The 15340-nt window shown below is 36.1% G+C and overlaps 1 protein-coding gene across 3 annotated transcripts in view; it reads right to left on the minus strand.

Moving 5' to 3' along the window:
- Window positions 1-701: 701 nt before the first annotated feature.
- Window positions 702-15340, minus strand: part of LOC100485437 (melanopsin-B-like) — a 52183-nt gene continuing 37544 nt past the window's right edge. For 2 of the 3 annotated variants that reach the window (XM_031903160.1, XM_031903158.1), the window contains exons 10-13: window positions 12674-12877; window positions 9127-9175; window positions 3825-3968; window positions 702-1181 (exon numbers count right to left, since the gene is read on the minus strand). In XM_031903160.1, coding sequence (XP_031759020.1) covers window positions 765-1181; window positions 3825-3968; window positions 9127-9175; window positions 12674-12877 — 814 coding nt within the window. In that variant the 3' untranslated portion in view covers window positions 702-764. The remainder of the gene's footprint in view (window positions 1182-3824; window positions 3969-9126; window positions 9176-12673; window positions 12878-15340) is intronic. The other variant, XM_012955560.3, reaches the window with a different exon arrangement.

Here is a 15340-nt window from a genome sequence, read left to right on the forward strand (position 1 = left end):
AATGACATGTAGCTGGTGCTATATGGATATATAAATTAAGGATATAATAAAATATCAATAAAATCCAGGTAGTTAAGGAATCCCAGTATTTGGTAGGGCACACCCATTCCCCCATAACTGCTATGGTCAAGTTCCTCTTTCAAACCATGGTTTTGCTGTATGCGAGTAATTTAAAGAGGCCTATCTAGTAGTTTACACATGTATTTAGGTTTCACTCTCTTTTAATGGTCAGCAATGGTATGCAATCAGAAAGCAGATTCATTCTAGATTTTTTTTCAGTCTCTATTTTTATTGTTTTCATTTTTTTTTATTAAGGATGTTTCTTTTTTATTCTTTCAAACCACTGTTTGTTTGTTAGAAAATGTTTAGGTCTAACAACCACATAGTAATAAAAGGCACAACGTTTGCACTAGGTGGTGTAACTTACAGCAACCAATTAGATAGTTGGTTTCATACAGTTTACCAGTATATGCTGCCTGTTGAGTTGCTATGGGTTGCTGGACCTGGTGCAAACGTTGACACTTTTCCCCTTAAATTTCAAGCTTTAAAGCTGCAGAACAAAACTTTAAATAATATAAAAAAACACAGGGAATACAGATAATTAACAACTGCCTAACTGCCAGTTAATTTTTAAGGCAAACATTTTAAAGTGGCTTCACTATTACTAAATAATTAAAATATATCACTGTGTGCCATATCTATTGCATATGTTTTATTTGTAGCAGATGTGAACAGTTGACATATTTTCTATTTCGCTGCTTGCTTTAGGAAAGGAACCTTTCAACTACTTCATATAGGTCTGTAGATGAAGTTAATCCTTCCAGATTTAACAGGCTTGTATCAACATTAAAGTTAAAGAAATCATCTTCTTCCTCTGTTCTTTTACTTTTTTCCACAGTATTATTATCATGTTCTTCTTGGCCTTCGGAGATTTTGCTCTCTGAGGTAGGAATTATGACAATTCGAGGAATGGTAGCATTAATAATCCAGTCCAGACCTCCGCTTTTATCAATTCTGTGATTTCTAACATTGGGAATATTTGAAATCCCATCTTTAACTATGGATCCCAAGCCAATGGGATAGGTAACTGTATTCATTGAACTGGAGAGAAGAATCTCCTTTGAGCTTGGATCATCTGGCCATGTTAATGGCTGTTCCAATTTGTGAGATGAATTTGGATCCTATGTTGGAGAAAACAAAAACCAGTACATTTTACAGTTATGTACACCAGTCAAAACCATAATATTTATGTGTTGCTTTTTTTTTTTTTTAACATTTTATTGAAGTTTTGCAATAAACATGTAGGATGAATAATGACAATAGGTTGTACAACAATTTTCACAAAAACAAATTAACTAACTATGCCCAGTGGATAAACTATAAAAAGAAAAGAAAAGTTTCCTAGAGAGCAAAATCAAGGATAATTCTGCTTATATATTCGTGAATTATTGAAATAAATCTATATATGCAGCATTTTATAAATCTGATCCTTATTACTTATATCTATAGTATTAAAGAAAAATGACCATGTATTTTTGAAAGGAATCCTGGATTTAGGTTCACTTGTTTTTGCTTTGATGGCCTCTTGCCAGCTAAGCTGATTAAGATAAGAAATAATTTCTGTTATAGGAGGGGTTTCCTCTTTTAACCAATAATAAAATAATGCTTTTTTAGAGGCAGCCATAAACAAAAATAATAATTTGTGTTGCTTTTTTGATATGTAAACAAAGCCTATTCAAAGTACAATAAATACAGGGGCCACACAAAGTTTAGAGAACAATGAGGAGCAAGCCACTTACACGTTTAAATCACATAAAAGTAGTTTACATATGGTTCACATGTGACTAGAGAGCTTAAATATGGAGTCTGTAGACGTAATTAATGACTACAATCTCAGTCATTACTATTTCTACCATAATAGTTGCACTTGGTTCTGCTGCCTTCCTCCTGCCTCTTGACCAAGTGGAACCCTGGTGTTACTGCCAACCCAGAACCAGGCAGTATCAATAGGGTTTACACAGAAACACAGATGTCACAGCACAAGTGACATGATCTATACATAACAATTAAACGGATTTCTGTCAGGCACAAATCTCCCTGATGAAAGCAAGCAATGATGCTGAAATTCGGAGAAAAAACATAAACATGTTGATTGCTCTTAATATAGCACTTTGCTCTCTGAAATTTGCTGAAATTCGGAGAAAAGACATAAGCATGTTGATTGCTCTTAATATAGCACTTTACTCTCTGAAATTGTGTGAGTCAGTGTAGCTATGCTGTATGTTAAAGGTAGACTTTTGAAGCCCTTACATAAAATACAAACACAGCACCATGAATGGACTCCTAAATGGCAGGAGGCATATCCATTAGGCCTGGTGTTATGGGGGTTGTATCTCTAGTTATACTGCACTGAGCACTATAAATATTGCCATGCATATAAGGAACCAGAACAGTATTTTCTATAGGTACACAAGGGCCCTGGCCTATGCAGTTTTAGAGACACGGCTTCTGGGAGCCTATGTAGGAAATAAAATCCTAAAGTCCCCAGGCCAGATTAAATCTGACCACAGAGTTGAGGGGCGTACACCCCTTTTCCAAGATCAGCACATTGACAGATGGTACTATGCATGCAATGATTGGCAAGAGGAGGGGGCAGTAGAGGGCTTTTCCTACAGAAAAAAATTGCATAAATGATAGCTTCATTTTATATGCCATCAAAGCAGAGCAGCTTAAAGGTGACTTTTTTGAAAGAAGTCTTATAGCATACAAGTCTATAAATTATGCCATTGTTTTTCTTCATGTAACAAAAAAAACATTTTTTATTTATAAATGATTTATTTATAATTAAATGAAGGGATGCTGAAACTTTTTTATTAAAACATTTTACTCGAACCTGAAGCGATGCGTTTATGTGTTACGTTATGCAGCTATAGGGAAAATATTATGTTCATATTTTATTCTTGCATGAGGAGGTATATTTCCTTGTACCTATACTTAAGTCAAGTCACTACCTCTACAATCTTTTGTTCTAGAATACTGCCATCTTGCTTTATTACTGACACTGTATGTGTAAGAGGGCGGAAGAAATTAGGGGAATGTATTGTTATGTATTGCTATTTATGTAATTATTTATTTATTTAATTTACTTTACTTAGTGGCTGATAGGTAGCTAGGAGATTTATAAAAATATATACTCAATCACTATGACTATTAAAATGTGTATGTGTAGTGATTAAAAAATACCATTCTTTCTATGAGAACTATCACTTCACACCCCTTTAACAGTGACTAAATCCAGATTAGAGAGAATGTTATTGGGGACTGGGATTCAAAATAGGTCCTGGCATGTCAAGTAGACAGAGGCCCAAGCAGCCCCCCCCCCACCAGTCCAATAAATAGTGACTGTCTATGGCATGTTACAGTAGCTCCTCTGGCATGCCAAAACCCACAGATTGCCACAGTTCAGAACTGGGATTATGACATAATGTTTGATTTGGAAATAAGCTATTAGGAGATTATATCCAACAGTGGCATGGCATACTGAAAAGTTTTTGGGGTTTCAGGTGGTTCTGGGGCATGGCTGGGAGTAACTTTGGCTGAGGGTGATAAGGGCTTACCATATAATGACCTGTTTTTTCATTTTTAAATCTAACCTAAGCCTTTTGAAAAATGCCTGAACAAAATATTAAAGTTAGGTGTCTACAAATATTTGGTAGCTATGTTGACTGTCTATGGGCAAATAATTACTAAGGTCAATGACAGTTTCTCCTATTTCTCCTCACTATATAGTTTATGTATATGTATCCTTTTTTTACAGAGTGTACCTTTTCTTTGGGTAAAGCATTGCAGCTCCAAGCCTTCGTCAAGAGCTCTCCTTTTTGTGCTTTTCTTTGACTGCTTGAAAATGAGTTGCTTCTTTGATAAGTCGCACTTTTGTAAATTGAATCCTGCTCCACGTCAGTCAGTACCTGAATATGAATAAACAAGGTATACAATTAAATACTCCAAATAGCATATTATGAAGCAATTATAAGAAGATGCATGTAACAATTCATACCAGTTCAGCATTGTGTGTTCCTGATATTTTAAGAGAGATACTGTAATAGTGTATTATTATTATTATGAAAAACAATGCAATCAACAATGGTAGTGGCTTATGGTCTGCCTGTGCGGTACAGGTATCGGACCCCTTATCTCGAATCCCATTATCCAGAAAGTCCTGAATTATGGAAAGGCCATCTCCCATAGACTCCATTTTAATCAAATAATTCCCATTTTTAAAAATGATTTCCTTTTTCTCTGTAATAATAAAACAGTACCTTGTACTTGATCCCAACTAAGATATACTGTAATTAATCCTTACTGGAGCCAAAACAATCCTAGTGGGTTTAATTACTGTTTAAATATTTTTTTAGCAAACTTAAGGTAGGAGATCCGAATTATTGAAGGACCCCTTATCCGGAAAACCCCAGGTCCAAAGCATTCTGAATAACGGGTCCCATACCTGTATATGCATAAGAAGAGTCATCATGTCAGATATAGGTACACATAACTATAATCATATATACAGTATATAATCCACAAGAGGAGCAACTATTTTGGGAATTAGGTTTTGGAAAGGGGTCACACTGGTCATACAGCTAGTGGATTATTAAACACCAATATTTACTTATAAATATTTATTTAATATTTTACAATAAATAACTAACCTTTCTTTAACAGCTCAAGTTTAATTCTAGCACTCATATTACAAAATCTGTTGTTTTTTAGCCAGGTGCTAGCAGCTGTTGCTGTGTGCTGTCATTATTTTCAGCAAAATAGTATATGCACAGTATTTACTGGAAAGAATGCCTGCTAGAAGCACATTCTTTAGGCAACAGTTTATATTCTGACTTTTTTTTAAATTTTCTAGGAAGGCTTATGTTTTTCCTTATCCCATTACAAGTTCTAGAATTCAATCACTTTCACCAGCATGCGTATTGCTTTATGTAGTGTGTCTAAGACTTGACACTTCCATTGTGTGCATAACAGTATGAACTCCAATGTTTAGATTCAGTAACAGCTTTTAACAAATACTGCATTACTGTTCCTGACATGATCATATTGTCAACATTTTTACAGGTAGTTTATCACAATTATCCAGTGGTACCTTATTGTTACAGTTATGATTCATGATGCAATATAAAACTTGGACATGAGTGCAGTGTGCTTTTGGCCAGAGACATCGATTGTCATAATAATTAAGGACATAGTGGTGGGTAACTAGTCAGCTAACTTCTGTGTTCTTGAGCAATAATAACTGAATGGCAGCACAATTCCAATTCAGTATTGTGGCTGCCAGCAGGTAAAGGTGATCAAAAAACAGTGTTTTGTCATTTGCCATGATCATGCTGTATAAAACCTTTGCAACCTGGAATAATTGTGTTATTTTCTACGGTTTATAATTACAGTAGCAAAAATTGTGTCTTCATTAACATATGATGACACAGATATCATTGTGATTTCAAATATTTAATAATAATGGCAAAAATGTATTCGTGAGATCATAATGCCTCATGGCTCAAATGCCATTGTTATGCCAAAATGCTGCAGTGTAAAAATGGTACAATGACAATTATAATGTAATCATAATGCTGCAAAATGACTATGTCACAGTGGCAAAATTCTTATTATGAGGTAATAATAACAATGTTGCCATTGTGACATAATGCTACAAATATAATTGTCATAACACAGTTTTAAAGTCTTTAGTGTAGCAATAATTTTGTTATCTCATACTGGAGCAAACATAATTTTCATTTCATTATGCAACAATTATCATTGTGTTATCATACTCACAACTGTTGTTATGACTTCAATATGAGGTCACAATGGCACAAATGTTATTGTGATGACTTGAAGCTGTAGTTATCATTTATATGTCATAATGGTTCAAATATCTTTGTGATTTCATAATGCGCCAATATTAGTGTTTTGTCACAATGGCATTAATCTCAGTTATGTCATAATGGCATAAAGGTCATTGTGATTATATAATGCAGGAAATGTAATTGTGACAGAATAATTGATTTACTTATTGATTTACAATATAGTTATGTAGAAATTGCATATATACAGAGCACTAGAAAAAGAGTTATAGGTCAAAAAGTCACTTTTATTTAATCATTTTAAAATTTAGAAGTGTATGTACAAGTGGACCATGCACTTAACTGAGGTGCTTCTGAGGAAGTGGCGAGAGGCCACACTTCTAAATTACATACACTTCTAAATTTTAAAATTATTAAATAAAAGTGACTTTTTTATCTATAGCTCTTTTCTTTTATGCATTTTCTACAGTACTGTTTTGTGGCCACCTGGGAACAGACATGCATGTAGCACTGATCGAGCTGTGTCCGGTATGTGCCCCTCTGAATGACTGAATGACAATATAGTTATGGGACAATACAGTGTCATGATCATGGATGACACAATTATGTCATAGTGCCACCAATGTTGTCCTTATACCACAATTGTTATTGCATGTCATAATGGTACAAATGTTATGGTGAAGGCATAACGCCTTAATTATTGTTATATCAACGCTGAATATGAAAGCCATAATAGCACACATTTAATTGAGATGTCATAATTCCACAATTGTCATTGCAATATTTCTATTGCATAGAGGTCATAGTAATGTTATAATGCCTCAGTTTTTATAATGGCAAACATCATTGTACATTGCAAATAGGATTGTTATTATACAACATCATGTTAGGTTGTAATAAAGCAATTTTCATTTTAGGTTCAGAGTAGCACATAAGTTCATAATGGGGAAATGGTCAAAATACCACAAAAAGCTATATAACTGTTTTGTCATAATTGCAGAGATTTTTTGAAATGCCACAATTATCCTTGTAATTTCTTAACGGTATGAATGTTATTGCTATTTCTCATTTAAACAGTTGTCATTGTGAATGAATAATAGTGCAAGTATCATTGTTATGTTGCAGATTGCAAGCCTTGGCTCTAGGGCTCTTCATGTCAGCACATGTTTCATGCACAGTACAGAATTCTGTGCTCTTGCATAGTTGTACACTGTAATAAATTTTATGTTACAGTGTACAGTTTAGCAAGGATAATAGATACTTTGCCCTAAACAAAACACACATGCTTTTATCCCCTGATTCAGTGTAAACATGTTTATTCCTTGCATCTTAATAGAAAGGAATTCATATTTAATGCTGGTAACAGAGATTTATTAAGCACTAAGTAAAAAGCACTGCTGAATATCAAAAACAATAGAACATTCAGCTTTAAAGTCAAGCAACAGTACAGTCAGCCAAGTAGATCAAACTAAGTAGTACAGCTCCATCTGTGCAACTCTACAAATTCTTTGCCCTGCGGAATTAAATGCACAGTGAAGCTCAGACTTTTCATTCAATAGCTGTTTTGCCCATCTGTTTAGAATGACCTGTGTTTTGAGTTTTCCATTCACCTTTTTATCGAAGCTATCTACGAAGATTGCTGAGCACTGAATGATTCTACAATCCCGGTAAAATAAATAAATAAATAAACGGACCACTAAGTACCAATTTGTTTTGCACCCTGCAGTTATTCTAAATGCTAACATTGTACCATAGGCTGGCGCTCATCTTTGCTAAAAAAATAAACTTGCCTGGAGTACTTTTGTAATGTACCCCTGTAAAGGAGTAAAATAAAGGATTTATTTTATGTAAATAGTTAAGCAGTATGCAGGTTCAGTCAGCAGGTGGTGCCAAGCAGTAGCATAGGTAGTAGGGAGTATAAGGGAGTGCTTTAGGTAGTCACTTCCTCTTCTGGCCTGAAAACATCCTGAGGCAGCATCAAGACTGGGAAGGTTAGTACTTTCAGGGCTAGTTAGGGGTTAGCAGTGGGGTGTGAGTACACTGCAGGAGTAAAAGGTAGTGAGGCTAGCGAGAAAGGACAGCCTGATGAGGAGTGCACATTTAGGGGTAGAGCCCCAGGGGTGACTGTACACCAGGTAGGGAGTTTAATCTATTATATGTAGATTAGAGGAGAATCTATGGGTGAAGCTTGGACACTGTAAGGAGACAGGTGTTGTGGAGGCTTTGGTGAGAAACTGTGTGTGAGTGTGAGAAGCAGAGGGAGAGAATCTGAAGAAGTATTGTGTTTTGTGCAAATATTATCCTTGAGTTGGCAACTATTACCCAGGTCTGTAATCTGCCTCCCTACAAGAAGTTGTTTAATAAAGTGTGCCTGATTCATCGCAACCATGTAAACATTCCTACTTCTTGTAGTAAAGGCCTTGTACATATTTTTGAAAGTAATGGGTGTCTGTCAGCTACAAGAAGCACCTTTACATCCCTATTGTCTTTGGGTGGCTTAATGCCTGCATGTAAATGGAGGTAAAGTAGTTAAGTCAAAAGAGACATTCCTAAAATTCATACATCCTCACATCCTAGGCCATAAATTTCTATTTATATTGAATTTCACTATGTGCTACAAAATGCCTTGTTATTAAAACATTCACATACAGCCAGAGAAGGAAAGTAATGTTACAAGAGCAGTTTGAGCCAACTCATAACAGGCAACATTGTGTTCTGCTTGTTAAAAGAACACTATGCCCCCAAACAATGTAGGTCTCTATAAAAAATATATTGCATAAACAGCTCTTATGTTAAACCCTGCTTTGTCTAAATAAACCATTTTCATAAAAATATACTGTTTAGTAGTATGTGCTATTGGGTAATCCTAAATTTAATTCTGGTCATGTGATCTCTGAGGGAGCACACAGCCTATCACAAAATGGTGGGTCAAGGGAAATGATGTAAAAGGGCAATATTTACTGATATATATTTCAGTTTAGCGAGATTCTTTAATAGGTCACTTAACATTATATAAACTCTGTTGGTTAAGTATTCATTCTGGGGGTATAGATTTCCTTTAAGGATGTCATTTTTTAAATTCCTGCATAGCTCAATGAGTTTGACTACTCACTGCAGTTTGGTGGAAAAAATTCTTACACATTGTTAAGGGGTTAGCAAAAGTGTTAGAAAACAGATGCTGCTGAGCCAGGATACCACCAAATTACCTGTGGTTCTACTACTGATTTTGTGGTATAGAGAAACAGATTGTGAGACTTACCTGAAATAAGGGAGAACACAAATTGCTCAGAGTCTGAGAAAGTGATTTCCTGCAAAGAAATAAATAAAGAATTTGTGACCAGTATGATGATCAAAAGACAGAAATGGCCATTTTAGTTTTTATACAGTTTAAAATTCATGCTTGACAGTATTTTCTTCAGCAGTCTCCAGATATCCAACTTACATGTAAGTTACTTAAGTTTCATAATTGTTAATACACTGGCTCTCTGTACTTGAAGTATTTAATACAGTCTTAATGGCTGGTGCAATTGTGTAAATAAAAAAATCACAATTGAAAAAAAATGCAGTAAGTAAGAAATAATTGAGGCATTTTACTGAGATTTATAGGAATCACAGCAAAATGTTTTTTTAAAGTTTGTTTAAGGTGAACAACTCCCTTTAAAGGACATGGAAACCCTCCACAAAAAAATGTAATCTGTGAACAGGTTCTTTGAAATCTTTAAACACCTGCCACTCCGGTTGTTCAAAGGTTAATAGTAAGGCTCTGTTTCAGAGTGTAGATACCTGCAGAGTGCACTTTGAATTGAGCGCTGCTCAAAGGGTGAGTGAATGGAAGGCATATAGGCATCCCCCTTCCTGCCCTGTACCTTGTGTGTCATTCAGACAGATGGCAGGAGGGGCAGGCCACATTGGGACCCTGGAGTGTGCTCCCTGATGCTGCTATTTGTATGGAGAGTTGGATTTTTGATCTGGTGCTCCATGCAAAATGCTGCTCAATGCACTTGCCCCCTGGGTGGCAAATAATGATAAAAGGTTTTTTGTTTATTTTTAAAGGTGAAAATGAAGGTTGAGAATTTTTCACAATTGTTAATAAATCCGTTGCTCAAAATGTGCTCAAAATCAGGTTATACATTTCTATTTCTCATAAAGAATGACAAGGAAACTATTATAGTAGCAACATATAAAACTTGCATTGTTATACAGTATATATAGAATTATTAGTTGTATTAAATGTGTGTTCCAGAAATGAAGGGCCCTAGGACCTTGACTATGCTGTACTTCTGCACATTATTTTGCCTTTGTCTGCTGTCTATACAGGGACAGAATAACCATTAGTTAAGTCCTGATGAAGATGCTATTCACACCCATGACTGAATCAAGATTCTACTTTTGTTATACAGCCCTAGTTTATGGATGGTGATTCAGAATTTTTGGGGCCATAGGGGCCCACAAATGAGTTCTTTGCCTTGGTCCACTGGCTTAAATCGTCCACATCGAGTCTCCTAGTTTTAAAAACCAGTGTTGTGTAATAACATTTAAAGCCATATCGATCAGATATAAATAATAAAGTAATATACATATGTCCTCAAATAGAAGTCACCTAAATGGTTTGTTATTAATGATTCTGGTGAATATGACTGATTTCAACCTTCTAACCTATTTAGAAAGTTTGGTCAGCTCATCCATCATTTTGCCATCTGGACTACAGGACATTTTATAATGTCTCTTCATATTATCAATAGCAGAGATGATAAAGATTTCACAATGCTCTTTCTAGTGTCTTTTCAGGCTCAAAATGAACTCTGAATGTATCACTTAACTTGACTTTTACAAAACTTTTACAGCACTGTATTACAGTAAAAAAAAAAACCCAGCACATTATGCTCTACCCAGTAATTCAGTGAGGTTCACATCTAGGACCACTTTTGTGCCACCATCATTAGCTCAAGGTGCAGCATGATATGCGCTAACCAGGTCTCCTTGGCTGACCGTAAAGATCAGAAAAGTAAAATATTGATGTATGATTAAAATTCTCCTTGCCAGTGGAGAGAACTGAAAAGGAAACTAATGGTTACATCTGTGATCCCCACTGCAATGTATGCTTGCCCTTAAATGAAAAAATCCATTCAGCCTCACCGTTTGCTTAGAAGACATTGGGCCTGATTCACTAAAGGGCGATAAAACGTGCGCTATTTTTGCGTGGCAAATTTTTTCATGCGTTTTGCCATTGGAGGATTGTTTTGCGAAACGCATGAAAAAATCCGCCGCGAAAAAATTCAACGCACGTCCAAAAATTTGCTGCGAATCCATGCCTGGCGAAGCATTTCATCACTTGTAGCCAAATATAGTCGCGCAAATGAACGCACGCCATGTTAGCCATACACGCCAATACTTGAAGAAAATTACTGTATTAAAAATGAACATTTCGCTGCAAACTGGCGGCTGCGTCACTCTAGGGGAAACACATACTTGAATAAATAACACTGTAAGTCCATATTTTATTGCAAAAAATCATTTACTGTACTTTTGTATAATTTTTCGCCTGCCTGTAGTAGGTGTTAATTTTCGCATAGCCGAATGCGATATTTAGCGCGCAAAAGTTATAGTGAATCATGCGATCGTATTCTTTTCAGCGCAGAAATTAACGCATGCGATAAAACTAGTGCGAGAAATAACCCATGCGAAAATGGCGATTTTTCGCACGCGATAATACTATGGTGAATCGCGCGCAAATTATTTTGCGTTTTTTAACGCAAAAAAGCGTGCGATAATTTTTATCGCCCTTTAGTGAATCAGGCCCATTATTTGGCTTTAGATCATATATTCTATATATTTTTTTGTTTTTAAGAATGTACTGAGACACATTTGAAAAAGCAAAAAAATGATATACAGCCTGGCCTGGTGGACTAAAGGATAGTATACTAGCCCCGAGATATTTACGAAACAGAAATAAATACTGCATATCCTGTTTGTTATTATTATTTATAATATAACAAAGATCATAATCCAAAATAACAAAAAAATCTTCTCTGCAAGAAAGGGGGGACATAAAAACATCTTATTAAATTGGAAAATTGGTACAGCATTTCATTGTAAAATGATAACTTGCAGCAAAATTTTGGCACTAACATATATTCTCCCCCTCAAAAATCTCAGTTTTTATTTCATTGTCATGCCAGCAATGTCTGTAACTCAGACATAACCTTGGCTACAAATAGATTTAACATATAGTGCTTCTTTATGTGTATAGAGTTTGTCCAATTATCTCTAGCTCTGAATTCTGGGAAGGCCATCTTCAGTGGATTCCCATTTTAATGAAATAAGTAAATTAATTTCTATTTGTCTGTAATAATAAAATAGTACCCTGTACTTAGTCCCCAACTAAGATATACTTAACCCTTATTGGAGGCAAAACAATCTTATTGGCTTTAATTGATTTTTAAATTATGTTTCAGTTAATTAGTCTAGTAAAGGATTTTCCTTACAAGTTGTTTGATCTATAAACAGTTCTGTTGTACTGTACTGTGCTGTGGATATTGGTGCTTTACTGTACTTTATCGGTAAAAAAATATGTACATGCATAATAGTAAATGCTTTTCAACACATGTGCTCTGTAATCAACTCACTACACATATACTTCCTTGTGTTATTAACTGGTCTCCTAAGTGATTGAACCAAGTACTTGAAAATGTACATTATTTGAGGGCCAGATTATATTAAAATTATGATGTCATACAATCAAGTCTATATAGCCATGAGACAGACTGGGGACCTTGAAAATCCTTGTAATGATCCCTTGAACTTACCTACAATGCCCATTAGATGTGTCGTCCCAAACATTTGAACTCACTGTTTCTGCCGTGGAAACGGTTGAAATGCAGCTATTTTTCTTCCTTGCGACTAATGATTGTCGGCTGTAAATAGAACCTCTTACTGAAGACTCAAAGCAATCTTTTTTTGGCTCCTTAATTAGAAAACGGAGACAGGGCACAGTCTTATGGATGGTTTCCCTAGGAAGAAAAGTATTTAAATATGTTAGTTCCAAAATCAAATGTTGTTATCGTCAGTTAATAAAAATATTTAAAGGAGAAAGAAAGGTAAAGACTAAGTAAGCTTTACAGAAAGGTCTATGTAAATACAGCCATAAGCACTCACAGAAATGCCGCACTGACTTCTCTGTCAAAAGATTTGTTGTGTCTGTAATTCATGTGCCTGAGACATGCAGCTCTTTCCTTTCTACTCTCTACTGCTCCCCCCTCCCTCAAGAATGCTAAGAACTCCTTCCCCCCCTTAGGAATGTGAATCTGAGCCAATCAGCAGGAATCTGACTTATAGGGGCACATTTACTTACCCACGAATGGGCCGAATGTGTCCGTTTGCGTTTTTTTCGTAATGATCGGTATTTGGCGATTTTTCGGAAAATTGTCGCGACTTTTTCGTTGCCATTTAATGTTGCGCAAAATTTGGAGATTTTTTTCATAGCGTTACTACTTGCGCGAAAAGTCGAGACTTTTTCGTAGCCTTCGCGCCGAGTGCGAAAGATTCGGATTCATTCAAGCTTCAGTATGGTGACTTTTCTTGGGCCAGGTTGGAGCTGTAGGGTGCCATTGAGCCCTATGGGAGACTTTCCTTGGGCCAGGTTGGAGCTGTAGGGTGCCATTGAGTCCTATGGGAGGCTTCCAAAATCATGCTAAGTCTGAAAGTTTCGCCCGCCGCTTACGAGCGCTCAATACGAAAAAGTCGCGACAAGAAACGAGCGCATCGTAATGGCTACGAAAAACTCGCGTTTTTTCGCGCAAATCGTATTGGTAACGAAAAAGTTTGCGACAATTTCCGAAAAGTCGTAAAGGCGCCGAAAAAATCGCAAAAAATACGAAGAAGTCGCAAAATGTTCGTTTTCCAATCTGAATTTTTCCGATTCGGATTCGTGGGTTAGTAAATGTGCCCCATAGTCTTACTAACTGAGCATGTACACTTGGTTGGTGGCGTATTTATTATGCTGTGTAAAACTAATTCGCCGAAAAAACGGAGTAAAAAGCTGTGTAAAATAAATGGAAAAGATTGCCATCTGAACGCCGGATATTATGCCGGATATTATGCCATTATTTTCCATAAGTTCCGGTGGAAGAAAAAACACATAAAACAATTACGCTGATTTTACGCAGTTTTTACGCCATTTTTACACGGCGAAGCCTGGCGATGTGTGGTGAATTTTTTTACACAGCATAATAAATATGCCCCTTTGTCTCAGTCTGGGTGCAGGAGTGAGGCATTATGGGAACTTTCTTTACACAGCTCAGCATTTTTTCTTCCTGTTTGGCTTCTGAACAGGTGAAATATGGGGAGACTTAAGGGCACTATTGAGAGAACTGAAGGTATGCCTGCAGCTTGAGATTAACTCTTTACTAGCCTTTACATCTCCTTTAAGCTCCAGCTCTGGTAAAGTGACACTTTTATGAGCACTATTGGTGATCTTGCAACAGCAGGCAAGAGGCAGGGTCATTACCACTTTATTTATGGACTTGGTTTCCATCTGAATGTTAGGTTTAGAGTTGACAAAGCTGGTGAATGCTGCTTAGAATTCTACAACTACCGTACTTGCTTGAACTGTTTTTTCGATTTGGCTAAAGGGAAGTGTTTTTACACATAAAAATCTTACTGCTAGAGTCTTAGGAACTTTTTTGGATTCCTAAATTATCTGGCTATGGGCAAACTAACTCTTGGAGCAATTGGTGGCACATGAGGTGCTTGCCTTGCGTCTTTAAAAACAGAGAGGAAATCTTAGAGGGGTTACCATGACTGTCCTAGCGACTTTTGGCCTAGCAAGCTGCTATTGTATCAAAAAGAAATGGTAAACTAAAGGGTTCTAAATGTTATGCTATAAAGATGTTATAAAAATATTATTTCTCACTTTCCTATTGTTGAATTGATCAAGTGTTTACCTGCACTCATACCCTTCCACATCCTTGGTGCTCTCCGGAAGTAAAGAAAACAGCACCTCACAGAACATGATTCTCCAGGGCACTAGAGCTTTTTTTTAAAAAGTTATCTTTACAAACAACTGAGTTTAAGTTTACCTTGATTATACCTTTCTGATATGGGATTTGTGTTCAGTAAATCTGTTCAAAATGTCAGTTGTCTAAAATAAAGATTTCTTTTTAAAAAGCTCCAGTGCCCTGGAGAATTGTGTTGCTGAACTAAGCAATGAGTCATTGCTAAAATGACTTGTGTATTTACATTTATATGCACTGTACATATAAATTCATTTTACATGGGGACCCCAGCATCAGGTTTCATGGGCATATGTGTATCCCTTGTGAGTCAGGCAAAACAGCCTGACCAACATGCCAACATGCTCATAATCACGTGTCACTGTACTCACATGGAAGAAGCTTTCTGCTGGCTGTTAGCTGCAATGAATTATGGCTAATGTGCAGATATTTTTATGTGATTTTAATGTTCAATTATTGATT

Source organism: Xenopus tropicalis, chromosome 1, assembly GCF_000004195.4.
Source record: "Xenopus tropicalis strain Nigerian chromosome 1, UCB_Xtro_10.0, whole genome shotgun sequence".
Lineage (NCBI taxonomy): Eukaryota > Metazoa > Chordata > Amphibia > Anura > Pipidae > Xenopus > Xenopus tropicalis.